The sequence below is a fragment of the Spermophilus citellus genome (genome assembly GCF_964194105.1).
Source record: "Spermophilus citellus genome assembly, chromosome: 4".
In the NCBI taxonomy this organism is placed as follows: Eukaryota; Metazoa; Chordata; class Mammalia; order Rodentia; family Sciuridae; genus Spermophilus; species Spermophilus citellus.
In genome coordinates, this window is record NC_138185.1 from 108052860 (window position 1) to 108075877 (window position 23018).

The 23018-nt window shown below is 42.3% G+C and overlaps 2 protein-coding genes across 2 annotated transcripts; both read right to left on the bottom strand.

Annotated features, from left to right (window-relative positions):
- Positions 1-17019: 17019 nt before the first annotated feature.
- Positions 17020-18368, bottom strand: LOC308648176 (CD276 antigen-like; the record flags this gene model as incomplete). Its single annotated transcript, XM_081292855.1, has 3 exons — positions 17020-17592; positions 17757-17846; positions 18365-18368. The coding sequence occupies 3 exons, from the start codon at positions 18366-18368 to the stop codon at positions 17240-17242; spliced, it is 447 nt and encodes a 148-aa protein (XP_081148981.1). The 3' UTR covers positions 17020-17239.
- Positions 18369-20119: 1751 nt separating this feature from the next.
- LOC308646312 (45 kDa calcium-binding protein-like) lies at positions 20120-21611 on the bottom strand. The gene has a single exon (XM_081289069.1). The coding sequence runs from the start codon at positions 21364-21366 to the stop codon at positions 20299-20301; it is 1068 nt and encodes a 355-aa protein (XP_081145195.1). The 5' UTR covers positions 21367-21611; the 3' UTR covers positions 20120-20298.
- Between the last annotated feature and the right edge of the window lie 1407 nt (positions 21612-23018).

The window sequence follows — 23018 nt, forward strand, 5'->3', positions numbered from 1 at the left end:
AGCTCAGGTGCAGGCATGAAACCTCATTTCAGACTGTAGTGCTCAGTCAGGTTGTGATTTTCCCAGAAATATTCTGGAGACTGAGGCGACAAGAGAATGATTGTAATGATGAGCTATGGGCTCTAAACTGGACCATGAAGGAAATGAAGAATGGACAAAGAGAAATTGGTGGGATTAGCAGATCAGCAGTCTTAATGAGACTGAAGAATTGGAGGAAATGGAGAGTGGAGTATCACCTTTTCACATGTTAAAGATGGAGTTCTTTGAGGGTATTATTAAAATGTTAAGGGTGTAACTTAGGTGAGGAAAAGATTGCTGGATATTAGAAGGTAGAAAAATTGAGACACCAAGATAGTAAATAATAATCAGGCTGGTCATTAACTTGAATTTTTTTAGAATAACAATATTTTATTTTTTTCCAATCTTTATTTGTGCATTATAGTTGTACATATAGTGGGACTCCATGTTACATATTTGCACATGTACATAGTATGACAATATAATTCAATATAATTTGGGCAATATCCCCCCCATATTTCTCCTTTTTCTCTCCTCCTCCTTCCCCACTTCCTTTTCTCTACTAATCTTTTGATTTCTATTAGATCCTTCTCACCCCACATTTCTTTTCCTATTTCCTCTTTAGCTTTCACATATGAGAGAAAACAAATGGTCCTTGACTTTATGAGTTTGGCTTTTTTTGCTTAACATGATGTTCTCATGTTCCATTTATTTTCCTGAAGATGACATTTAATTCTTCTTTATGGCTGATCAGAGCTCCATTGGGTGCATGTTTATTCATTCATCCATTGATGGACACCTAGGCTGCTTCTAGAGTTTGGCTATTGTAAATTGTGCTGCTATAAACATGGATATGCACATCTCACTATAGTATGCCAACTTTAATTCTTTAGGATAAACACCAATGATTGGGATAGCTGGGTCATATGGTGGTTCTATTTCTAATCTTTTAAGGAAGCTCTATACTGATTTCTATAGTGGTTGTATTAATTTACAGTCCCATCAACAGTGTTTCTTTTTCTCCACACCTTCTCCAGTATTTATTATCATATGTATTTTTGATGGTTGCCATTCTAACTGGACTGAGATAAAATCTCAGTGTAGTTTTTATTTGCATTCCCCTAATTGTTAATACATCATTAACAATGTTCAACATCTGAGTATATTTTCATATATTTGTTGAAAAATGCCTGATTAGTTCATTAGCCCATTTATTAATAGGTTTTTTGAATTCTTGCTATAGTCTGTATATTAATCCTCTGTCAGAATAATAACTAGCAAAGATTTTTTCCCATTCTGTAGATTTTCTCTTCACGTTTTTGTTTCCTTTGATGAGAAGAAGGAAGCTTTTAAATTAATGCTATCCCATTTATTAATTCTTGGTATTATTTTCTGAATATTTGAGGTCTGATCGAGAAAGTTTTTGCATGCACCTATACATTAATATGGGTAATTGGGGCTGGGGATGTGGCTCAAGCGGTAGCGCGCTCGCCTGGCATGCGTGTGGCCCGGGTTCCATCCTCAGCACCACATACCAACAAAGATGTTGTGTCCGCCGAGAACTAAAAAATAAATATTAAAAATTCTCTCTCTCTCTCTCTCTCTCTCTCTCTCTCTCTCTCTCCCCCTCTCTCACTCTCTCTTTTAAAAAAATATGGGTAATTGGATTCACTATGGAGTTCAAGGATGGTACCAGGAGTTGGAAGGGGAAGGGAAAAAATTATATTGACTGGAAAGTCAGAAGATGACAGCAATTAAGATGGGCAGGGTTTAATATCTGAATAGCAAGAACTTTCAAGGAACAAGAACTTTCCAGGAGGAAGAGGGAACTCCAATAGGAAGTTCAAAGAACTTTAGGAACTTTAGGAATATTATTACTGTATTCTTCTGACGGACATCCTTCCAATGGCTCAGTGAACCACACCAAATCAACACAAGTGAAGCCTTTCGATTGGGAATGTTTTATTACAGGTCTTTCCACCAGGGGGCGATATCAACACAGGAAAGTCGACCTCCAAAGTCGTTTTTCCAGGCCAGGAAAAATATGTCTCAGCCTAACCTCTGAGGACCTCTAGGGCTCTTTTGAGGTATTGCAATGAAGCTCAGCGATCACTTGGCAAAGCTATACTTGAAGAGATTTTTCAGTGTACATAAATATTAACAACAAAAATTCAAATCCCTAAATTCCTTTAAAGAAAACTGAGTTAATGTAAATTTTGTTTATCATGTATTACTGCTACAGAAGAAGACTGAAAGTACATCAACTATCATGTGAGATTTGGTGACATTTTCTTCAATGTAAAAAGGTTCCTCTTAACTGCATGTTTTGAGAGTTGATTGGTCACACCCATCCTTAACATTTTTCTTCCTGAATGTTTTTGGTAAGCATGACACAGTTGGAAAAATTTACTAGGCCAGAGTCAGAGTTGGAGTACTATCACTATTATCAAAATTGGAGCATTTACTATGTACCAGAAATTGTTCTAAACATTGCACAAAAGTCTACTCATTTATTCCTCTTGTGGTCTTATGAGGTTGGAACTATCGTTAGCTACACTTTACAGACAAATAAGCCAAAGAGAGGTCACCTTCCAAGGGCCACATAACTAATAAATGCTAGTGGTGGTGCTGAGGTGGACTTGAATTTGATCTTTTCCCCAAACGGAATAGTCCAGGTTATGCTCTTTGGACAAACATCCCTGATCTCAGCAGCTTAACTCAGCAATTGCTATCTGGGCTATGTGGGTTGACAGCAGGGCTTAGCTTATCTTGCTAACTCAAGAACCCAGGCAGACATAAGATTCACGTTGACATGTGTGTTCATCATCATTGATTACCAATCATCCCCAAGGCAAGGAGTATGCAACCCTAAATGTGCTGGAAGTGCTCCAGGTTTTGAATCCAAGTCTTCTGCTTGGAAATGATGCATGTCACATGTGAGACATTTCACTGACTGAAAATAAGTTGCATTTGGGGCTGGGGATGTGGCTCAAGCAGTAGCGCGCTCGCCTGGCATGCGTGCGGCCCGGGTTCCATCCTCAGCACCACATACCAACAAAGATGTTGTGTCCGCCGAGAACTAAAAAAAAATAAAAAATAAAAAAAATAAATATTAAAAAAAAAGAAAATAAGTTGCATGCCATTCCCAACTTCAAAAGGGCAAGAAAATGCACTTCTCTCATGAGCCTAGAAGCAGGTAAACCAGACTGTTTGGCATTAATGATTAACACAAACACTTTGAGCCCCTGGGCAGGTCATGTTCTCTCAGCCTCAATTTCCCTATCCACAAAACAATTTTATAAGGCTCATTTGCTGCAAGGATCAAATAGAGAATATTTGTTATGGTTACTATGACTGCATCAAGGAAAGCTTCCATCAACTTTGATAGTCCTTCTTATAGGGCTGTGTAAGGGCCTTTGTTCAGATGAAGATACATGCCAACTTTTTCTTTTTCTTTTCTTTTCTTTTTTTTTTTTTTGGATTCACACACCTGAGATTTTGAAGAAATCTAGTTTTCACTTCAATCTACAACATTTCATAGTTATAGTCCTAGCCCTTGCTAGAAAGCTCAATCTGGAACTACCAGCTGTCTAGTTCCTGTTGAAAGCTTGAGACTACATTAGCTTCAGAGAATGTGAGGATCGCCTTCCTCCAGGTTCTCCAAGCCCTCTTTTTGAATCGTCAGGGCAGCTGGACTATTCACTTGGCTCCTCATTGTTTTACTCCAGACATTCCCCAGGATGTCTGCTGTGACTCAGAGATGAGCCAAGCAGTAGAAATTCCTTTGCCAACCACCAGCACTGAAGGTAGTACAAAAAACACCCTTAAATAAGAACATTTTCCAAACTTTCATGAAACCAGTAGTGACCATATAGCCAATAAACTTCCACAGGGCTTTGTTGGATGCCCTATAAGTCATTTGGCTCTTCCTCACTCCTCTGACGGACTAGGCTGTGAACTCTGTGAGGACAGGAACTGTATTCTCACATGGATTTCATCGTGTCTGGTACACAGCAAGTAATGGATAAACAATTCCGAGGAGTATTTATATAAATTGGTACATGATGACTTCCTTGTGGAATTGTGTCTGTGGACATGCAATTAGGCTAGTTGAACTTCTGGCCCTGAAAGACTGCGGAGCTAAAATAAGGCCAAACCCGGGGTGCAGGGAGTAGGCAGGGGTGGAAAAGGAGGACATTTCAGGCAGGCAGGCAGAACAGATGTCGAGGCAGGAAGGCACAGCCAGCGCAACACTTTGTCTGGAAGTGAAATATACGCGAGGGGAGGCTGGGGTCTGTTATCGGTAGAGGTCTATAGTCGAAGTCTAGAAGGAAGAAGTAGCTCTGAATTGATAGGGGATACAGAATTGATAGGCGACAACGAGATGAAGCATAAAAGCGGAGATGGCGTATCAGATTTTACAGCCAAGAGCGCTAACGCATGGCTAAGGAAATGTATTGTGTTCGCAACGCTTCCAGTTATTTACGGGAACGCCCGTTGCAGAGATGAGTAAACGAAAGGCTCACTTCTCAGTTCGCCACCGCCAGAAAAGCAGGCGGAGCGTCCCCTAGCCCCGTCACGTGGCCAGAAGCGCCTTAGCACGTGACCTACAACAAGCTAGACCAATCAGTTTCTGCAGGGGCGGAGACACCGAGTTTGAGGGGCGGGAATATCAGACGAAGCCTCTTTCTCTCGCGAGCTTTTCAATTATTCCTGCTCAGCCGCCAACGGCCCGGAGCGCAGGTCTCGCGAGGCTTGGGCGCTGCAGCGGTAGGAGGAGGACGGGGAAGGACGGAGCGGAGTCGCTGCTTCCTCCCTCGCTTACTCCCTCGCGCGCTCGCCCGCCCCCTCCCTCCCTCCCCTCCCTTCCCCTGCCCTGGCTCCGGCCCCGGCCCATTAGGCGTTCGGTCTTCTGCTAGGGAGGATGTCGGGCCCGTCGCTCCCCAGCGCCCTGGCCCTCTCGTTGTTGCTGGTCTCTGGCTGCCTCCTCCCAGGGCCAGTCGCCGCTCAGAACGGTAAGCGGGGCGCCGGGGGCGGGCCGGGCGGGGGCTGTGGGAGGTCTGCTATTGAAGGAGTTGGCCCGGGCCCGGAGGGGTGCCAGAGCCAGGGGAAGGGGGCCGGGCGGGAGTCTGAGGGGCTGCGGGTCTGAGGAGAAGATGGTGGTCAGGGGTTTGAAGAGGTGCGGGTATAAGGTCTTCCGGAGACCGCCTGTTGGAGAGGTGGGGGCGTCCGATGTGAGCCCTACGTGTTGGCGACTTTGGGGCTCCACCTCGCTTGTCCCTCCGGGTCGGCGAGGGGACACCGAGGAAGCCAACATGAGGAGGTGGAGTAGCGGGGGCGGATGAGGAGGGGGCGCGTTTCTTATAGACGGTGGCAGGAGACAGGCGTTTGTGTTCTTGGAGGTGGAGGGATGGTGTCGGTCGGCTCCCCGAAAGAACGGGATTCCCGGGCACTGGGATCGACTAGAATTTTGTTTGGGCCCCGTAAAATTGGTGACATTTTTAAAAATAAGGGGAAAATGAGGAAGGTCATGAAGAATATTGAGTGAATTGAGTACTAGAACCCTAAGGAGGGGGTGTAGAATCGAAGAACCTTGGATGTGGGGGTGGGGGGAAGATAAAGGAGTGGGTTGACTGCAGTAGGGGACCTTGTACGAGAAGCAGCAGTGTGTCTCCAAAGGAGCGGAGGGAAGAGGGTTGGGTTTGCTAAAGAGGGTGGAGTGCCGGGCATTCTAGTTTAGTGGTTGGGAGTGCAAAAAGGAGTTTCTAAATAAGGAGATGAAAATGAACGGGAGGATGGGGAAAAAGAGGTGAAACTGAGGTAGGGGAAATATTAGAAAAGTAAGGGTGTCTGGGTATAGAGACGAGGGTATGAGGAAACTAGAAATCATGGAAGGGAATAAAATGCAGGAGGATATATTAGGGAAGGGAGGGCATTCAATGAGTTGTGGCAGGAGACTGTGTGGTATTGGATGGGCCTTTGGAAAGGCAGGGACACAGCTGCGACTGTGCGGTGGTGGGATGAAGGGTAGTTGCTGCCCAGAGGGATGTGGAGGAAGTAGGCTTTTCAGATCTAAAAGTTTCAGGACCGAAGAGTTTCAATATCTGAAAAGATGTTATTTGCGAGGAATATAAAAGTAGCCTCTGGGTAATGCAGGGTACAGTGGAAATAAGAGAACTTGGTTTTGAACTGATTGACGTTCTTTAGAGAAGATGGAGAAATGGTTGGGAATCATAGGCATGGGGGCGTCTAGGCAAAATAGATTCCGGTTGAAGGCATGTGTTACCAGTTCAACTGCTGAATTGATCTTTCAGAAGCAAGACTAGGAGTGTGAGTCTGTTTCTGCTGTTGTGGAAACAGATATTTAGAGGTTTAAAGTTTTTTAATATGAAAAAAATCAGTGCTGGAGAATGAAATATAAATTATTTTTTTTACTGATCTCAGTGTTTATTGTTTTGATAGAGCAATTCAAATTACTCTTGTAAAAAGGACTCAAATTTAAATGACTTCAGTTTAAAAAAAATCAGAGAAACCAGGCTTAAATGTTAAATATTAAAACGAAAATATATCACAGGATTGAAAAAACATCATTGGCTAAATAAAAGTATTGTACCAAATTGTATTTTTCAAATTTTATGTATGCTTTATGGTTTTGGATAATCACTGTGGGGGGCAGAGGGAGTTAGGAAAGACATTTTTCTTTCTCTTGTGTTTGAATATGCTAAGTATAATGGGTGTTTTTTCCTGTTTTCCTCCAAGTGTGAAGCCACTGTGGAAGACACAGTAGAGTTAATCTGATTTGTCTTATCAGGTTTTTGTCTGTGCTTACAGAAGGAGTTAAACCTAATTTTGATTTTGGCTATTCAATTTATGGAAATAGCTTGGTTTGTTTGTACAATAGGTGAGATTCTCGATCTTATGTGTTTAATCTCATCCTTTTGATGATTTATGGTGAAATTGTAGTTTCTTAGCAACTAAAGCAAGGTTTTTGGATGGGTCTTCAAAGACATCTGGCTGCTGTCAGTGATGTGTGTTCTAAATACAGTGTAGAACAGCCTTTCTCTTGAAATGAGCTTGAATTCAATCACATGACATGAAAGAAAAATGAAGATCATTGGGTAGTTGACCCAAATGAATGTACAAATTGAATTCAAGGAAGAAATACCTGTTTTTTGAATTTGAGTTTATATAGTTAAGGATGCCATTTTATAGCATTCTATAACATACCTTATGATAATATACAAACTTAAAATTAGTAAGATAGTCCTGCAGTGGTCTGACTTCATGTCATTAAGTTGTTTTTTTCTTAGTGTTTCAGAAAGGGATATTATATTCTGTATGATGTGAAAATGTTAGATTATTTATGAAAAGGATGTTTCAAAAAAAGTATTTCTGGATTGAGAATCTGGTAGTTTATGTTGAGAATAAATGTTTTTCAAAAGGCCCCTGTTTTCACTATTCTTAAAATCAAGAGTTTGGATTAGATGACCCCCAAGATCTCTTCAGCTCCAAAATGAGTATGTGACCCATTACCATATGGATTCAGGGCTTTCATTCGGATGGATTTTGTTTCCTATCCAAACATGTAGACTTGAAAAAACAGTTTCAAGTAAAATCCTTATTTGTTGATTTTTGTATGTATCCTCAAAGATGTGGTTCATTTTAAGGAAGAAACATAAGACATTTGAAAGCTTTACTTAAAATTGAGTGAGTATAAACCAGCCTGTATAATGTGATCAAGAGCACAGGCTTTGGACTCCCATAGAACTGGGTTTGAGTTCTACTTTTTGTAGCTGAGTGACCTTGAATAAGGCAGGCCTCAGTTTCATTTCTGAAATGGGGATTACAATCTCCTGGGGAGAATGTGAAGATTAAATGAGATAATGGAGATTTAGTTTCAATGCCTGACATTGGATCACTAAATGTTAACTATTACTATTATTACTTTAAAAAATAACATTATTCTTTATTTTTCTTCATGTGTATGTATATTCTGAACACTTGCTAGTGCTTCTGTCATCTTGAATAAAAGTAAATGGGTCTTTGAAGACCCCAAACAGAGATTTGTGCTTTTGCTATATATACAACGTACATACATACATATATATATATATAATTATTTTTTTTAAGTATCCACTTTAATTTGCACATGGTTGAGTTGGTGGGAGACATATTTAATGTTCCCTAGAAACCTGCTGGCTTTTTGTTTTAAGACAAATGACATGCTAAACATCATGTAACAGATTTTAATATAATTAATCCAAATAAGATTTGACCAGAAGTTTGCCATGAACTAAAGACTTTCCTCAGGAGATCATATTGCTTTCAGTCTCTCAAGCAATTGACTAAAAATAATCACAATTGATATCAGTGGAGCACCCAGGCATGAGAAATTGATCAGGAGTCTGGGAGGAAAGGCCATGTTTCTACATTCAGGATCTTTTCATGGGTTTTTTTTACAGGGTGGCTGTGGCCAAATTGGAGAGGGGAGGGGGGAATGTAGAACTTAAATCTGTGAATATACCAAGGTTTTTAAAAACAATATAAGGGGAAAAATAACCTACTTAAAATATAATCGTGCTCCAGAGTGAATTTATTTGACACAGATTAAGATTGAAGTTCATTACAGGTCTGATTTTGTACTAGTTATTCAGATCCTCATGAAAAAGTAGACTTTTTTAAGAAAAGCCTTTTCTTTATCTGTACCGTTCAGATGTAAAACATATTCTCTTGTGGAATATACCTTTAAACACTAATAAAAGGCAACATGTTATTGTACTGTCTTTATAAAAATGTTTTTGTTATCACATTATATTATATAATATCTTTATTTTTTAAATAAAAAGTACTTAATTAGGCCTTCAGAGATAACTACATGTGACTAAAAATGTGCTCTGTTTGGACCTCGTTTTTTTATTTAATTAATTTGAGGTAACTTTTTGAAAGTAAGGTGTTTTATATGTGAAATTTGAAACTTTGCTCCATCAGTGTAAAGGTTTTTTTGTTTGTTTTTAAATATCAGACAATATGGGAGGGTGATAAGGTGTTAGCATCTATAAAGTGAAATGTGGAGAGAAACAACCAAGGTTTGTTGAATCATACAGGAGATGTTCAATAAAAGTTTGAATAAAATTATGCTGTTTTGGAAAAAGTGAGATTTGTGAACAAATTTCTGATGCATTTTATTTAGTTTATTGTTACAGTGAGCCCAATCTAGACAGGGTCAGGCATAGAGAATGAAGTTGTAGGAGAAAGGAAAAGACAGAAGAAAGACTTCAGTAATACCAGGAAAAAGCAGAATATAAGAATGGGGGATGAATCTTCATTTAAGGAGCATCTGGAAAGATAAAAGCTGTCAGAATAAGTCTAGAACAGAGGACTTTAAAGTAAATTGACACAGTGAAATTAAAACAAAGGTGCAGAATTACCTCCTGTACCTAACTGGCTTGGTTTTTAGTATGCCTCATAAACAAAGCATTTTATATAATTAAAAAATGACACTGATAATATGGAGTTTAATTTAAGAAACTTAGATAATGCATTTTTAAACTTGTTTGTGAAGTTTTGGTGGATTTTTCTTCAATTAATACTTTTAGATGCTAAGAATTAGCTTTGGGAAAAGAGGAAAACCTCTCCAATAAAATTAATTGAATACAAACTATTTTATAGGCTTAAATATATAAAGAAATTCACTGAATGTAAAAGTGATACCATATAAAAAACTTTATCTCAGTGATATTGATTATTAAATTTATAAAAGAGTGAGTACACAAGTAAAATGTATCTGTTTTTCTAGAATTCATTCAGCTTGGGAGCAGGAGTCAAAATTTGTACCTAATTTCAACTTAGTGTTTTATCTAACATTGAAAGTAGGCCTAACTTTTTTGTTTGATTTTCGTGTGTATAAAGACAAATGCTTATCAGTAAAACCTAATTAACTTGAGGTTATTTGACCTGATCACTTAGAACCTTTTAAATTAGTCTATCTGAATGGCAATAAGGTTTACTAAATAAAGAACTTCCTAAGTATCCACTGTAATTTGCACACAGTTGAGTTGGCGGGGAGACATATTTAATGTTCCCCGGAAACATGCTGGCTTTTTTGTTTTGTTTCCTTTTTTTTTTTCAGCAGGAACAACAACCAAAACCTCAAGTCTTATCTGTTCTTTAAAACAGATGTGATCAGCTTGATGGAAACATACTGTGTTATGTTTCTCATATTAAAAAGTGCTAAATGGTATTCTTCTGCTGTTTTGGAAACAATTATGGAATGTTTTAAGACTGGTCTTCTTACCAAATAATGTTAATTACTGGAGCTTTATACCCTGCTTTATTGTGTTTTTGAGAAGTATATCAATTTGGATATGCTTTGCTTCCCTTTGTTTTATCATTGATAGAACTTGGGTATTACTTCAAATTGACTAGACAGTGAAATGTAAATAATAATGTGAAATCATTCTCAGATTGTCAGGGTTCTATATGTTGTGTAAGGTTCTATTTTGAGAAAACATTAAGTCCCAAATTATACCAGTATTTTATTTTGTTTTGTTTTTTTGTGGTGCTGGGGAGGAGACACAGGGTTCGCACATGCTCTACCACTGAATACCTCCCCAGCCCATACCAATGGTTTTAATCATATCCAAGTGATACTCAAATTCTTAATGTGATTAAATATAAAATCATGACAAAACCTCAGTGCCTTTTCTGATGGAATACTAACAAGGCACAATGTTACAGGTTTAGTAAGATACATAAAAATGAATAGGTAAGAGTGTGTTTGCATATACAAATTATGCCATTGGTTCTTCATTTTTTCCTGATGGTAGTATTAGCTATCATTGGATTAGATGATGTCTAAAATTCACTTCTAGTTTTACAAATTGCACAGTGCTTAGGCACTTTCTCCAATTGGAAAAGAACCCAGAGAGATAATACTGTTTTAAAACGTTTTTAGAATTTACTTTTAGAAATAATGAAATTGATTTTAAGGCATGTACTTTTTTGAAATCTGACTGCCTTAAAATCTACTTCAGACAACACTTGGAGTTCTTGTTCAAGGAAGGCAGAATGGTATCTGTTAAACAGAGATCTCATATTAAACTTGCTGGGAAAATTGCCAGCATGAATTAAAACAATTAAGAATTGAAAAATCCTATCAGGTAGGTAAGGTATTTTGTATTCCTTTCTATTAGTTGAAGGCTGACTAATAAGATAATGAAATAACACTGAACTATTGTTATTTATGTTATTTTGTCCTCTTAGGTAGTTTTTATTTTATTTTTTTTTAGTTACATGTGACTTATTTTCATCTATTCCTTTTGTATTTAAGACCTCTAAACCAGTCTGTTGTAGTTGAAGAAGGCAATCCAAACGTTACCTGAATTAAATCCATGGAAGTTCCTAGATTGATATTCCTTAGAAACAACATGTTTTGTTTTTAAACATTCTTTTAGTTGTAGATGGATACAACACCTTTATTTTTATCTGGTACTGAGGACTGAACCTAGCGTCTCATTTGTGCAAGGCAAGCGCTTCACTACTGATCTACAACCCCAGCCCGAAACAGCATGTTTAACGGTCCCAATTTATAAATTTATTTGTTGTAATTATTATCTGTTAGATCCATTTCTTTACTGTTCTTTTCTTCTGTATTTTTGATAGAATTTCAAACATGCAAAAATAGAGCAAATGATGTAGTAAACCCCTATACACTGTAATCTAGCTTCAATAGTTATCCTTTACATCCTTACTGCTTATTAATTAAAAGATAACTGTAATTTTTTCATTTCAAACTGGAATTTTCCAGAATCTAAAATACAGTTGGCAGGGCTTAGTTTGTTAGTAAAATGGAATATTCACAAGTAATCATGTTGAAATAACTTCAAAAATACAAGAGCGCTTTAGAAAAAAGCTTTAAAGCTTTTTCTTTTTTCTTTTTTTGGTCTCTGACCCAGATACAAAAAGTTTGTGACTAAAGTAAGAACATAACATTGTTACATACATAGTATATAAATCATTTAGTAAACCAATGCCTATCCCTGTTCTATATGGATGTATTTAAGATAACCATAGTGACCACCTAAATTGATTTCACAGCTCATGAGTGGGCTGTGAGATTTAGTTTAAAAACCAGCATTTTCACTGAAGGGGTAGTTTTTGAATTTTGTTTTATTTTTCATATACTTTATTAGTCTAGGAATAATCTGATGTTTTTTATAAACAGGATTTTCACAAAATGTTTATCAATAATATCAGCATATGATGTTACTAGTCCTTGTTAGTAAAGAAAGTACATTGTAAAGATCACACATTAGTCATTTTTTTATATAAGGTACTCTCTCCCGCCCCCTATTTTTAACCAGAAGGGGGGGAGTGAAACTGCAGAAATTTTAATATCATAATCAAAATGTAACTTTTCTTCCAGTATGTTTAGTTATCCTTTCTTTTAAATTAGAATTTGTGTTCCTTATTATCTAGCCCCTGCCTTTGAGTTATTGGTTGAGTACAGGGATGAGAGTATTACTGTTTATTCTTATCTGAATGCTCACTGTAATGCTGTTTCAGGCACATTTCTGGTGAGTACAGATTGACTTGAATACTGGCCAAGGGAAGGAAGGGAGAGGGGAAGCAGGATCATGACCAAAGAATCATCTGCCTTTTGGGTTTAAGGTCCTAGAGTAGCAAGATTATTTTCTTGATTTTAAATATTGCTTCTGGTAGGGAGAAAAGGGCAACAAGATGTTCTTCTTTGTTTGCTACTGTCTATGAAAATACTTCTCAATCCATAGATGCAGGAATTTGTTAAATTTAACTTAGATTTTTTTTTTATTGTTTTTATGTGTATGTGGTACCAAGGATTTAATCTAGGGCCTTGCACATGCTAGGCAAGTGCTCTACCACTGAGCTACAGCCCCTTTTTAAAATTTTATTCAGATAGGGCCTAAATTGTTCCAGTTGGCTTCAAGGTTGTGATCCTCCTGCCTCAGCCTCCATAATAGTTGAATTAAAGGCATGTACCCCCACACACAGCTGGCTTTTTTTTTTTTTTTTAATTATACAAGTTTAGTAGATTTGTGGACCATTATGGAGCAGCTGAAGGAAAAAACAAAAAACAAAACAACACAGTTCCAGCACTGAAATCATTAATGCTGAATTTCAAGTTTTTCACCAAGGGATATGAAGTAAGTGGTCTTAATGCAAACCAGGAAGCTGCTACCTGGAAAAAAGCAAGCATAAAGAGGTTTTAAATAGCTTGCAGTGAACTGTCATTGAACTACTCTTAGACAAATAACAGTGATCATGTTAAAATTAAGGTACTGCTAATAGTGTTATAGTTTTCTTATTAAGATTGAACTCCAAATAATTAAGAATACTTTCTAACCATGTTTAGGAAAAGATAGATAGTTCTATTCTGATGGAAGCTTAAGATTTAGGAGAAAAGCCTGAAGGAGCTAAACATAGGAAAAGGGAGCATAAGGGGGATGTGATTATCTATTAATACCTTCAAGGTAGCAGTGTAAATGAAGTAAGGGAATTAGGCAGTCTCCAAAGATGGATGGGCTGTATCAAAGAGCAAAGGCCTAAAGCATGTGGAAGAAAAGGATAGGTTTAATATTAAAAAGATGATTTTAATGAAACTAGCAGTTGTTTGTGCTCACTCATTGTCAGAATCATTGTAAATAGGGCAAAGGACTGGTGATAGGGACCTCATAAAACAAAGGGAGGAGCTTTTTCTACTCTACCTAGTAACTGTTTAGTAGCTCAGGAGAGGGGAAAAAATATGGAAATTAATGTGGAATGTAATGAATTTTCCAGACAATTTTTAAAGGATCAGAAATTAGTATGTTTCTGATGTTAAAGTTCTGATTATGAATTCAAGAAAAATGATAGTTTAACTTTGAAATCGTTTAAAGTAGCTTTTAGAAACTGCTTGTAATATTTTAAACAGGATCCTGTTTACTATAACCTTCATAAACAATTTCTTTTTGTTGTTATCATAAACCTAAATTATGAAATTCTTCCAGTCTGTTTAATACCCAGTAGAATAACCAGCTTACTAGACTTTGGTCAGAACCAGTAAAAGTTTAACATTTGGCTGTTAGAAATTAGACCTTCCTTTTTTCTGTGGCAAATATGAACGATTAAGAAAGCCTCACCACCTGGAAAACAGCACTTTCATCCTAACTTCTAACACTTTATTAGCCAAAATTCTGTTGTGATAAAGCCCCAGCCTGTCTTTTAGGAGTGGGAGCTAGTGTTTTATGACCTCCCAAAGGATGGGAGCTCACTTTAGTTGGAAGAGTAGAAGATTGCCAGTTGCCAGATAAAATGTGCATGCCCAGTTACATTTGAGATAAATTTTTATTGTTAAATCTGGTAACCATTTATTTATTTGTTTATTTTTGCTATTTTGACCTTCCATTTCAACTTAAAAGACATAGAAGCTTGTAACTTGTTGAGCTTTTGTGTATTAAAAGAGATCTTTTTGAAGTAGATTTTTTAAACCTTTATTTATTTATTTATTTATTTATTTATTTATTTATTTATTTATTTTTATGTGGTGCTGAAGATTGAACCCAGCGCCTCACATGTGCTAGACATGCTCTCCACTGCTGAGCCACAAATCCAGCCCTTGAAGTAGATTTAATATGGGCAAAATTATGTTACAATGAACATTTTGTATGAGAGGATATAGTTTTTAGGATAGTGATGTTTTATTTTGGTTGCATCACAGTTCTATATGTTTTCTTTAGTTCATCTGCCTTATATTTGACAGAGTAATTTTAAAATTTATCCTCTGAAAATTAAAACTATTCAGAAAGCAGACGAGCAAAGGGCTTTAGGCTATTTTTGAGCAATTTCCCTCTTACAGAAAATACTTTAAAACTTAGGGTATTATTGCCTGATCATTGATTATAAGAATGTTTCTGGGCTATTAGCTAAAGGCTTGTCCTTTTTCATATATTTGACCAGAGGCTTGGAATATACCATATTCTTGGCTTTGAAGAAGAAAATGGTATGAATGAATAAATAACTGACAATACCCTTTTCTTCCTAGTGAGTTCAGAATAATTTTGAGTTGCTGAATCATAGTCAGTTGATTTAGACAGTCAAAGGAAAGTGAATGTTAGCTTTGCAAACCAAGGAAGTAATTTCTTTTTTTTTTTTTTTTTTTTTTTTTTTTTTTTTTTTGGTACTGGGGAGTAAACGAAAGGCTCACTTCTCAGTTCGCCACCGCCAGAAAAGCAGGCGGAGCGTCCCCTAGCCCCGTCACGTGGCCAGAAGCGCCTTAGCACGTGACCTACAACAAGCTAGACCAATCAGTTTCTGCAGGGGCGGAGACACCGAGTTTGAGGGGCGGGAATATCAGACGAAGCCTCTTTCTCTCGCGAGCTTTTCAATTATTCCTGCTCAGCCGCCAACGGCCCGGAGCGCAGGTCTCGCGAGGCTTGGGCGCTGCAGCGGTAGGAGGAGGACGGGGAAGGACGGAGCGGAGTCGCTGCTTCCTCCCTCGCTTACTCCCTCGCGCGCTCGCCCGCCCCCTCCCTCCCTCCCCTCCCTTCCCCTGCCCTGGCTCCGGCCCCGGCCCATTAGGCGTTCGGTCTTCTGCTAGGGAGGATGTCGGGCCCGTCGCTCCCCAGCGCCCTGGCCCTCTCGTTGTTGCTGGTCTCTGGCTGCCTCCTCCCAGGGCCAGTCGCCGCTCAGAACGGTAAGCGGGGCGCCGGGGGCGGGCCGGGCGGGGGCTGTGGGAGGTCTGCTATTGAAGGAGTTGGCCCGGGCCCGGAGGGGTGCCAGAGCCAGGGGAAGGGGGCCGGGCGGGAGTCTGAGGGGCTGCGGGTCTGAGGAGAAGATGGTGGTCAGGGGTTTGAAGAGGTGCGGGTATAAGGTCTTCCGGAGACCGCCTGTTGGAGAGGTGGGGGCGTCCGATGTGAGCCCTACGTGTTGGCGACTTTGGGGCTCCACCTCGCTTGTCCCTCCGGGTCGGCGAGGGGACACCGAGGAAGCCAACATGAGGAGGTGGAGTAGCGGGGGCGGATGAGGAGGGGGCGCATTTCTTATAGACGGTGGCAGGAGACAGGCGTTTGTGTTCTTGGAGGTGGAGGGATGGTGTCGGTCGGCTCCCCGAAAGAACGGGATTCCCGGGCACTGGGATCGACTAGAATTTTGTTTGGGCCCCGTAAAATTGGTGACATTTTTAAAAATAAGGGGAAAATGAGGAAGGTCATGAAGAATATTGAGTGAATTGAGTACTAGAACCCTAAGGAGGGGGTGTAGAATCGAAGAACCTTGGATGTGGGGGTGGGGGGAAGATAAAGGAGTGGGTTGACTGCAGTAGGGGACCTTGTACGAGAAGCAGCAGTGTGTCTCCAAAGGAGCGGAGGGAAGAGGGTTGGGTTTGCTAAAGAGGGTGGAGTGCCGGGCATTCTAGTTTAGTGGTTGGGAGTGCAAAAAGGAGTTTCTAAATAAGGAGATGAAAATGAACGGGAGGATGGGGAAAAAGAGGTGAAACTGAGGTAGGGGAAATATTAGAAAAGTAAGGGTGTCTGGGTATAGAGACGAGGGTATGAGGAAACTAGAAATCATGGAAGGGAATAAAATGCAGGAGGATATATTAGGGAAGGGAGGGCATTCAATGAGTTGTGGCAGGAGACTGTGTGGTATTGGATGGGCCTTTGGAAAGGCAGGGACACAGCTGCGACTGTGCGGTGGTGGGATGAAGGGTATGCACCTGGGCTAACTGGGACCTGAAAAACAGATTAAGGGATCACCCAACAGGCAGTTTGGGTCTAGTGGGCATCTTGACCACATGGGGGCAGCAGAGACAGCCCTGGCCAATCCAACCGGTGCCTTTAGGGAGCTCCACCTGAGGAGGCCCCACTGTCTCCCAGAGCTTTAGAATCAAATGGTGCCCATGGACTCAGCAATGCCTTCACATCACCCAGAAAAGTTCCTATAGGAAAGCACCCTCACCAAGTCCCTGGGTGTGCCTTGTGGCTGCCCCAAAATTCCTACCCACTCCTCCAGATTCCAGGCAGGCACTTTTCCTGTATGTAAGAAGCATAAGCACCATCTCAAGTATGCTTAAGAGAGAAAATATTATAAATGATTCTTATCAGCTCATTAAAGCAAGTCTCTTAAGGACTTCTTGTTTGGGAGATTTTGAGACACCCAAAATCGGAGTGATTTTTAAAAAAATTTTCTGACCATCTTGAGATTCTACTTAAAAAAGAGGCAGTTGCTCCCTCTGTCCTTCCCCAACTGATCTTGCCCCCTCACCTGTGATGGTGACAGAGCCATGTGCGTCCTGCTGCAGCACAGGGTTGCGCACCAAGCAGCTGTAGGTGCCATCAGCGCCCAGCACCACCCTCAGCACGCTGCGCACGTCGAACAAGCCCTGTTCGTTGGCCATCTGCGACGTGGTCACGTTGCCAGTCAAGGGTGTACCCTGCCCATCCTGCCAGATCACCTCGGCCTCAGGGTAGCCCCGGTGACTGAAGCAAGTGATGGTCACCATGTCCCCAGGCCGCAGGTCCTTGCTGGGCTCCAGGGTCATGCTGGGTTTTGAATAGGGGGCTGGAGAGTGGCAGAGAGCAGTGAGTCAAGGACACAATAAGGGTAGGGGGATGCAGAGCAGGGTACGTGTGACTGTGAGCACACGGGTCAGCAGTGGGGCTAGGGTCCTGGGATCAGTGGTGGGGCAGTGGGTCAAAAGATGGCACCCCGCTCCTGGTGCTCACCTGCCACCTGCAGGCTGACAGCAGCACTGCCGAAGTCCCGAATGCTCACAAAGCAGGTGAAGCTGCCTTCATCAGCCACACGCACGCCACCTTTTGGTTATTATGGATAATTCTGCTATGAAGATTAGAGTCCAAGTATTAACTTTTGATTCTTTTGGCTATATACCTAGAAGTGGAATTGCTGGATCATATGGTCATCTTATATTAAAGATTACAGGCATGTGCTGCAGTACCTGGCTCACTGTGGTTTTGATTAGTTTTCCTAATAGCAAATGATACCAAACATCCTTATATGTGTTTGTTGGCCATCTTTTTTGAAGAAACTTCTGTTCAACTTCTTTGCCCAGTTTTGAATTGAATTGTTGTTGATGTTAGTGTTGTTATCAAGTTGTAAGAGTTTTTCTGTTTTACTGATCTGATTTATTATTATGTTTCTCCTGAATTCCCAAGAAGCATACTTTGAATCTGCCAGAGTTATCCTGTTCAGTATGTAGCCACTAGCCACCCATGACTATTAAAATTTACATTAAAATATAATTAAAAGTAAATAAACTTTAAAATCCAGTTCCTTAGTGGCATTAGCCACATTTTGAGACATTGATAGTCACCCATGGCTAGTGGCTATCATATTCAACAGGACAGAAAGAACGTTCCTGTCATCGCAGAAGGTTCCACTGGGCAACACTGTTCTGGATCTACTATCCCCACTTCTTATTTTTTTTCCTCTCATGTTTTGCACCTCTGTTTTATGGTCTTTATTCTGAGAGATGTTCTTGGCTTGTTACGAATCAGACATTTAACTGATCTTCAACCCTAACCATCATATTATTGACCTTTAATATTTAATTTTAAATTTTATCTGGCAACTAGTTTTACAATGTCAGTATTTCTTTTGTTTTCTTTTGTTTTGACTGCTACCTTTTTGTTGCAGCATATCCTTATTTTTTTTTTTTTTTTTTTTTTTTTATATTGCTAGGTCCGAGACGGCTCGCCTCCCAGGTTCCTGCCTCCAGCCGCCCAGCAGGGCAGCGAGGATTACTCAGGGCTAGCAGGAGAGAGAGAGCGAACACGCCTGGGAGTAGCCTTTTATTGGGGAAACAAGAGATTCAGGGGAGAATTCCATCCAATGAAGGTTGAGGGGGGGCTGTACTCCAAGGTCATGGTCAGTGATTGGGTCTCCGGGGTCAGTGGTCAGGCACACCCCCACACGGATGGGCTCTCTCATCAGGAAAGGGTCGGGTAAGCTCCGACACAGCCAGAGCGCCTCAGGCCCTTAACGGGAGTCACCCAATCACGTGTCAGAATGGCTCCCCACAGGAGACGTTACAGAAGGCAGAGCCGGTGGGGACTTTCCTGCTGACACGACGTCTGGGATCTGAAGTCTTTCTTCTGGTCTACAAACCCATCCAGATGCTCACACACCCTCACAGCTGTCAGGGTCCCCCCCTACTGCACAGAAGCAGGTCCTGGAAGATGGCCAGTCACACGGGAAGGCAGGTGGCACATCAGCCATCCTCAGGCACCGTCCTGCTCTCCACACCCCCCCACCGTGCTCTGCTGCTGACCCCCACACAAAGGCGACTCATTGAAGCCACCCACCAGCTCCATGGGCACAGTCCCCACTGGTCACTGCTGTCTCATTTTCTGCAGGCTGCCCTCTTCCATCTTTAGTACAATCAACTGTTTAACAAAAGCTGGGAACCCCTCACGTTAACCAAATGCCCACCTCAAAAACTTCTAGTGAGGGCTGGGGCTGGGGCTGAGTGGTGAAACACTTACCTAGCACTGGGTTCGAGTCTCAGCACCACATATAAATAAATGAATACAGTAAAGGTCTATCAACGTCTTAAAAAAAAAAAAGATAGAAACAAAGACAGACTCTAGTGGAACTGCCTGGCCTGAGACACTCCCAGCTGTCGTGTTCGTTTTTTCCACCAAAAGGAGGGAGCATGAGAAAAACCAACTTATTCTAGATCAACGGTCCTTGTGACAAGGAATGCTGGCGTTTTCCCAGGTTGCATGCGGTCCCGTGTGGTCCGACAGGCCCCAGGCCTGCCCAGTGACCCACCCAGCCCTCGTCCAGGAAGCAGGGCCTTCCTGACTGCCCGACCACTGCCAGTAGAGCTGATTCTGTCCTTTCAGTTTTCCAGGAAATGGCAGGAGGTACGCTATTTCCCACGGTGTGGGCAGCCCGCGAGGGGCCCAGTGCTGACGCGGTCAGCACCTTCAGCAGAACTCAGCAGTTCTCAGAAGAGATGGAGCCATGGAGGCCCAGAGGGCAGAGCCATGCTGGGCACGCTCAGCTCAGTCTGGCCTGGGGACTGGCCACCCGCTGGACCCGCACTGCGCAGGGACACACAGGATAGTGAGCAAATCTTTAATGAACCTGGGCCACGCTGTGGTTGGGAACTGAGCCAGAGCTGTGCATGGCCCGCAGGAAGGAAGGTTCTGGGCCGCACACTGTGGCTGGTGGTGACCCCTGCAGGTGGGACGACCCCCCCCCCCCAGGGCCAGAAGCGAGCTGGGCCCAAGTCAGGGCCACTCAGAACTCCTCGTGCACGTTGCGGGCATAGTCCATGAGCTTGCTGCCCGTGAAGAACTCGCTGTACTTGAGCACCTCCTCGGGCTCCAGGTGGTGGTTCTGGTTCTCGTCAGCAATGGCGATCATCTGCTTGGCCTCGTTGAGGGCGTTGTACTCGTTCATGGGGTCCATGTAGTTCTCCAGCTCCTCCATGGTCACAATCCCATCGTGATTGGAGTCAATTAGCTCCTCAAACTCTCTCTTCCTGTCTTTCACCCAGCTGTCGTCAATGTCCTGGCCCTGCTGGTTTTCAACGGTGCCCACAGGCAGCGAGATGAACTCAGGCAGAGAGAGCTGCTTGTCGCCGTCCTGGTCCAAGTCCCGGACGATCTCCTTGACCATGAACTTGAGCATGCCCCGGCTGTGCTCAGGGTGAAGGAAGGACAGGAACTCATCCTCCGTCAGCAGCAGGTCTGCAGGGGGATTGTCTGCCTGATACCAGCGGTCTCTGAGGTTCTCCAGGACTTCCTGTGTCTCCTCATCCACCTTGAGCTCCTCGTGGTTCCTGATTGCATCAGCAACCTCTTTCTCACTGTGGCCTTTGCTTACCAGAAACTTCACTTTGTACTCATCCCAGGAGACGCGGCCATCGCCGTCAGGGTCCACAGCGCGGAAGTGCATCTTGTTCTCCTTAACAGCCTCCTGGAAGTGCTCGGCCGTCTTCTCCATGATCCAGCGCTGCATCTCCTTGGCACTGATCCTCCGGTCAGTGTTCACATCCACCTTGGAGAAGATAACCATCAGCTTTCTCCGGCTCCTCCGTGGCTCCGCATCCTCATCAAACCCGTCCATGTCTTTCCCCAGGAAGACCTCCTGGTGGAAGTCCTTGTTAAGGTGCCCGTCCATCTCCAGCTTCACCCCATTCAGGTGGTCTGGGGGCAGGATCTCGTTCTCCTCCCTGTTGACTGCCCTCTCCCGAGTGGAAGAGTGGTTGGCGGGTCGAGCAGATGCGTCCATCAGAAGGATAACGCCCAGGAACCAGAGGCAGTGTGCAGCCAGGCCACAGAGGGGAGCCTGCCTGGACACCATCGCTGTGAGCCAGAAAGGGTGGACAGCTGGTAATGTGCAGGCCAGGAGCTGGACACAGGGGAGCTGCAGAAGGCCGTGGCTCCAAGCAAAGCCCCAGGCACCACCAAGGGCTCAGGCACGGGTTGAGGCCCGGGGCCCAGAGCCTCCAGACCTTGAAAAGCAGTTAATGGTCGCCTCCTGCACGCGCCGGTCCCGGAGCGCAGCGGAGCGCTCGCACCGCTAGCCACCTCGGCTCAGGCCGCCGCCATCTTTCTTCCGGGAAGAGGCGGGCCAGCCAGAGGGCCGTCGGGGACGCGGGCGCCGCCATCTTTCCCCCGGGCGGAAGCACCCGCCAGCATATCCTTATTTTATAGATTCAGTTTCCCCTTGATTATCTCCAAGGACACTAATTCATTTTAAAAATTATTTTTAAGTTCTTCTGTTTCCTGAATCAACTCCATGTCCTCCTGGGTTGAATGTCCTATTTGTTCATCTTGGTTCTTCTCTTCCATGCTTTCATTTTCCTTACATGTCTACAGATTCTTACAATTTATATTTCATAAATGCAAGCCCAGGCTGACAGATAGCTTACATTCACCCTCAACAACTGAGGCTTCATTCCCACAACTGGCGTTTTTCCTTAGTTGCAAGATTGGTATCAAGCTCACAGGGTAAGATCAGGAGCATAGGTGCTAAAAAGGAAAGCCTTACTCTAGAGATGAATGCTTTATTTTAATCGTGGGTAGTACTGCCTTTTTTTCTTCTTCTTTTTTCCTTCCTTACTTTCCTCCACTTATATTTTGAATTTACAGAATTGTCCTGGGCCTAATCAGATTCTCTGGTCTCAAGATCTGACTCAGGCTCCCTCTGGGGCAGATTCTCCAATTCGATTAGAGAGTGCTAATCATGACTTCATCCTGCCGTCTAGCACAGCAACCATCTGCTCTATAAAGAGAGACAATGGAGAGCTAATGACTGGTTCAGTTGTTCCAGGGCAGACCTTCATTTAGTTTACTCCAGGTTCCACTTCTGTTTCCTGCCCCTCTTGACTCCTTGAAGATCTTTGAGGAAAAAAACAATCTCTAGTTTACTTTTCAAATTTCTGCTATATCTATTTAAGATGTGGATTTCTCTGCTGTGCTTTCTTCATCAATGGAATGCCATCTTCCTTCATTGACCTTTGCTTTTGCAGACCTCTTGTGCACTGGATTGAATTAGTCTTTAATATGTAATAATCTGTTATCATCCATCTACAATGTTCTTCTATCATCATCATCATCATCATCATCATCATCATCATCACTGTTGGTTTTGGTCTTCAGGCATTATGAAGACTCTCTCCTTGGACCAAAACTTTATTTAGGTTCTTTTGAGTCTTCTGCTTAACAGACTCAAGCTTGGGCTTCTCTCTCTGTCCTTGTAGAATCCAGCTTGAGCAAGAATCCTGCTAAGTGAGCTCAGTGAAAATTTACCCCTCACCCTTGGTATCTGACCACCCCAGCTTGCCTTCAGTAAGAATTCTTTCAAGGGGCTGGGGATGTGGCTCAAGCGGTAGCGCGCTCCTCTGGCATGCGTGCGGCCCGGTTCGATCCTCAGCACCACGTACAAACAAAGGTGTTGTGTCTGCCGAAAACTAAAAAAAAAGAATTCTTTCGAGTCAGTCTAGCAAAAAT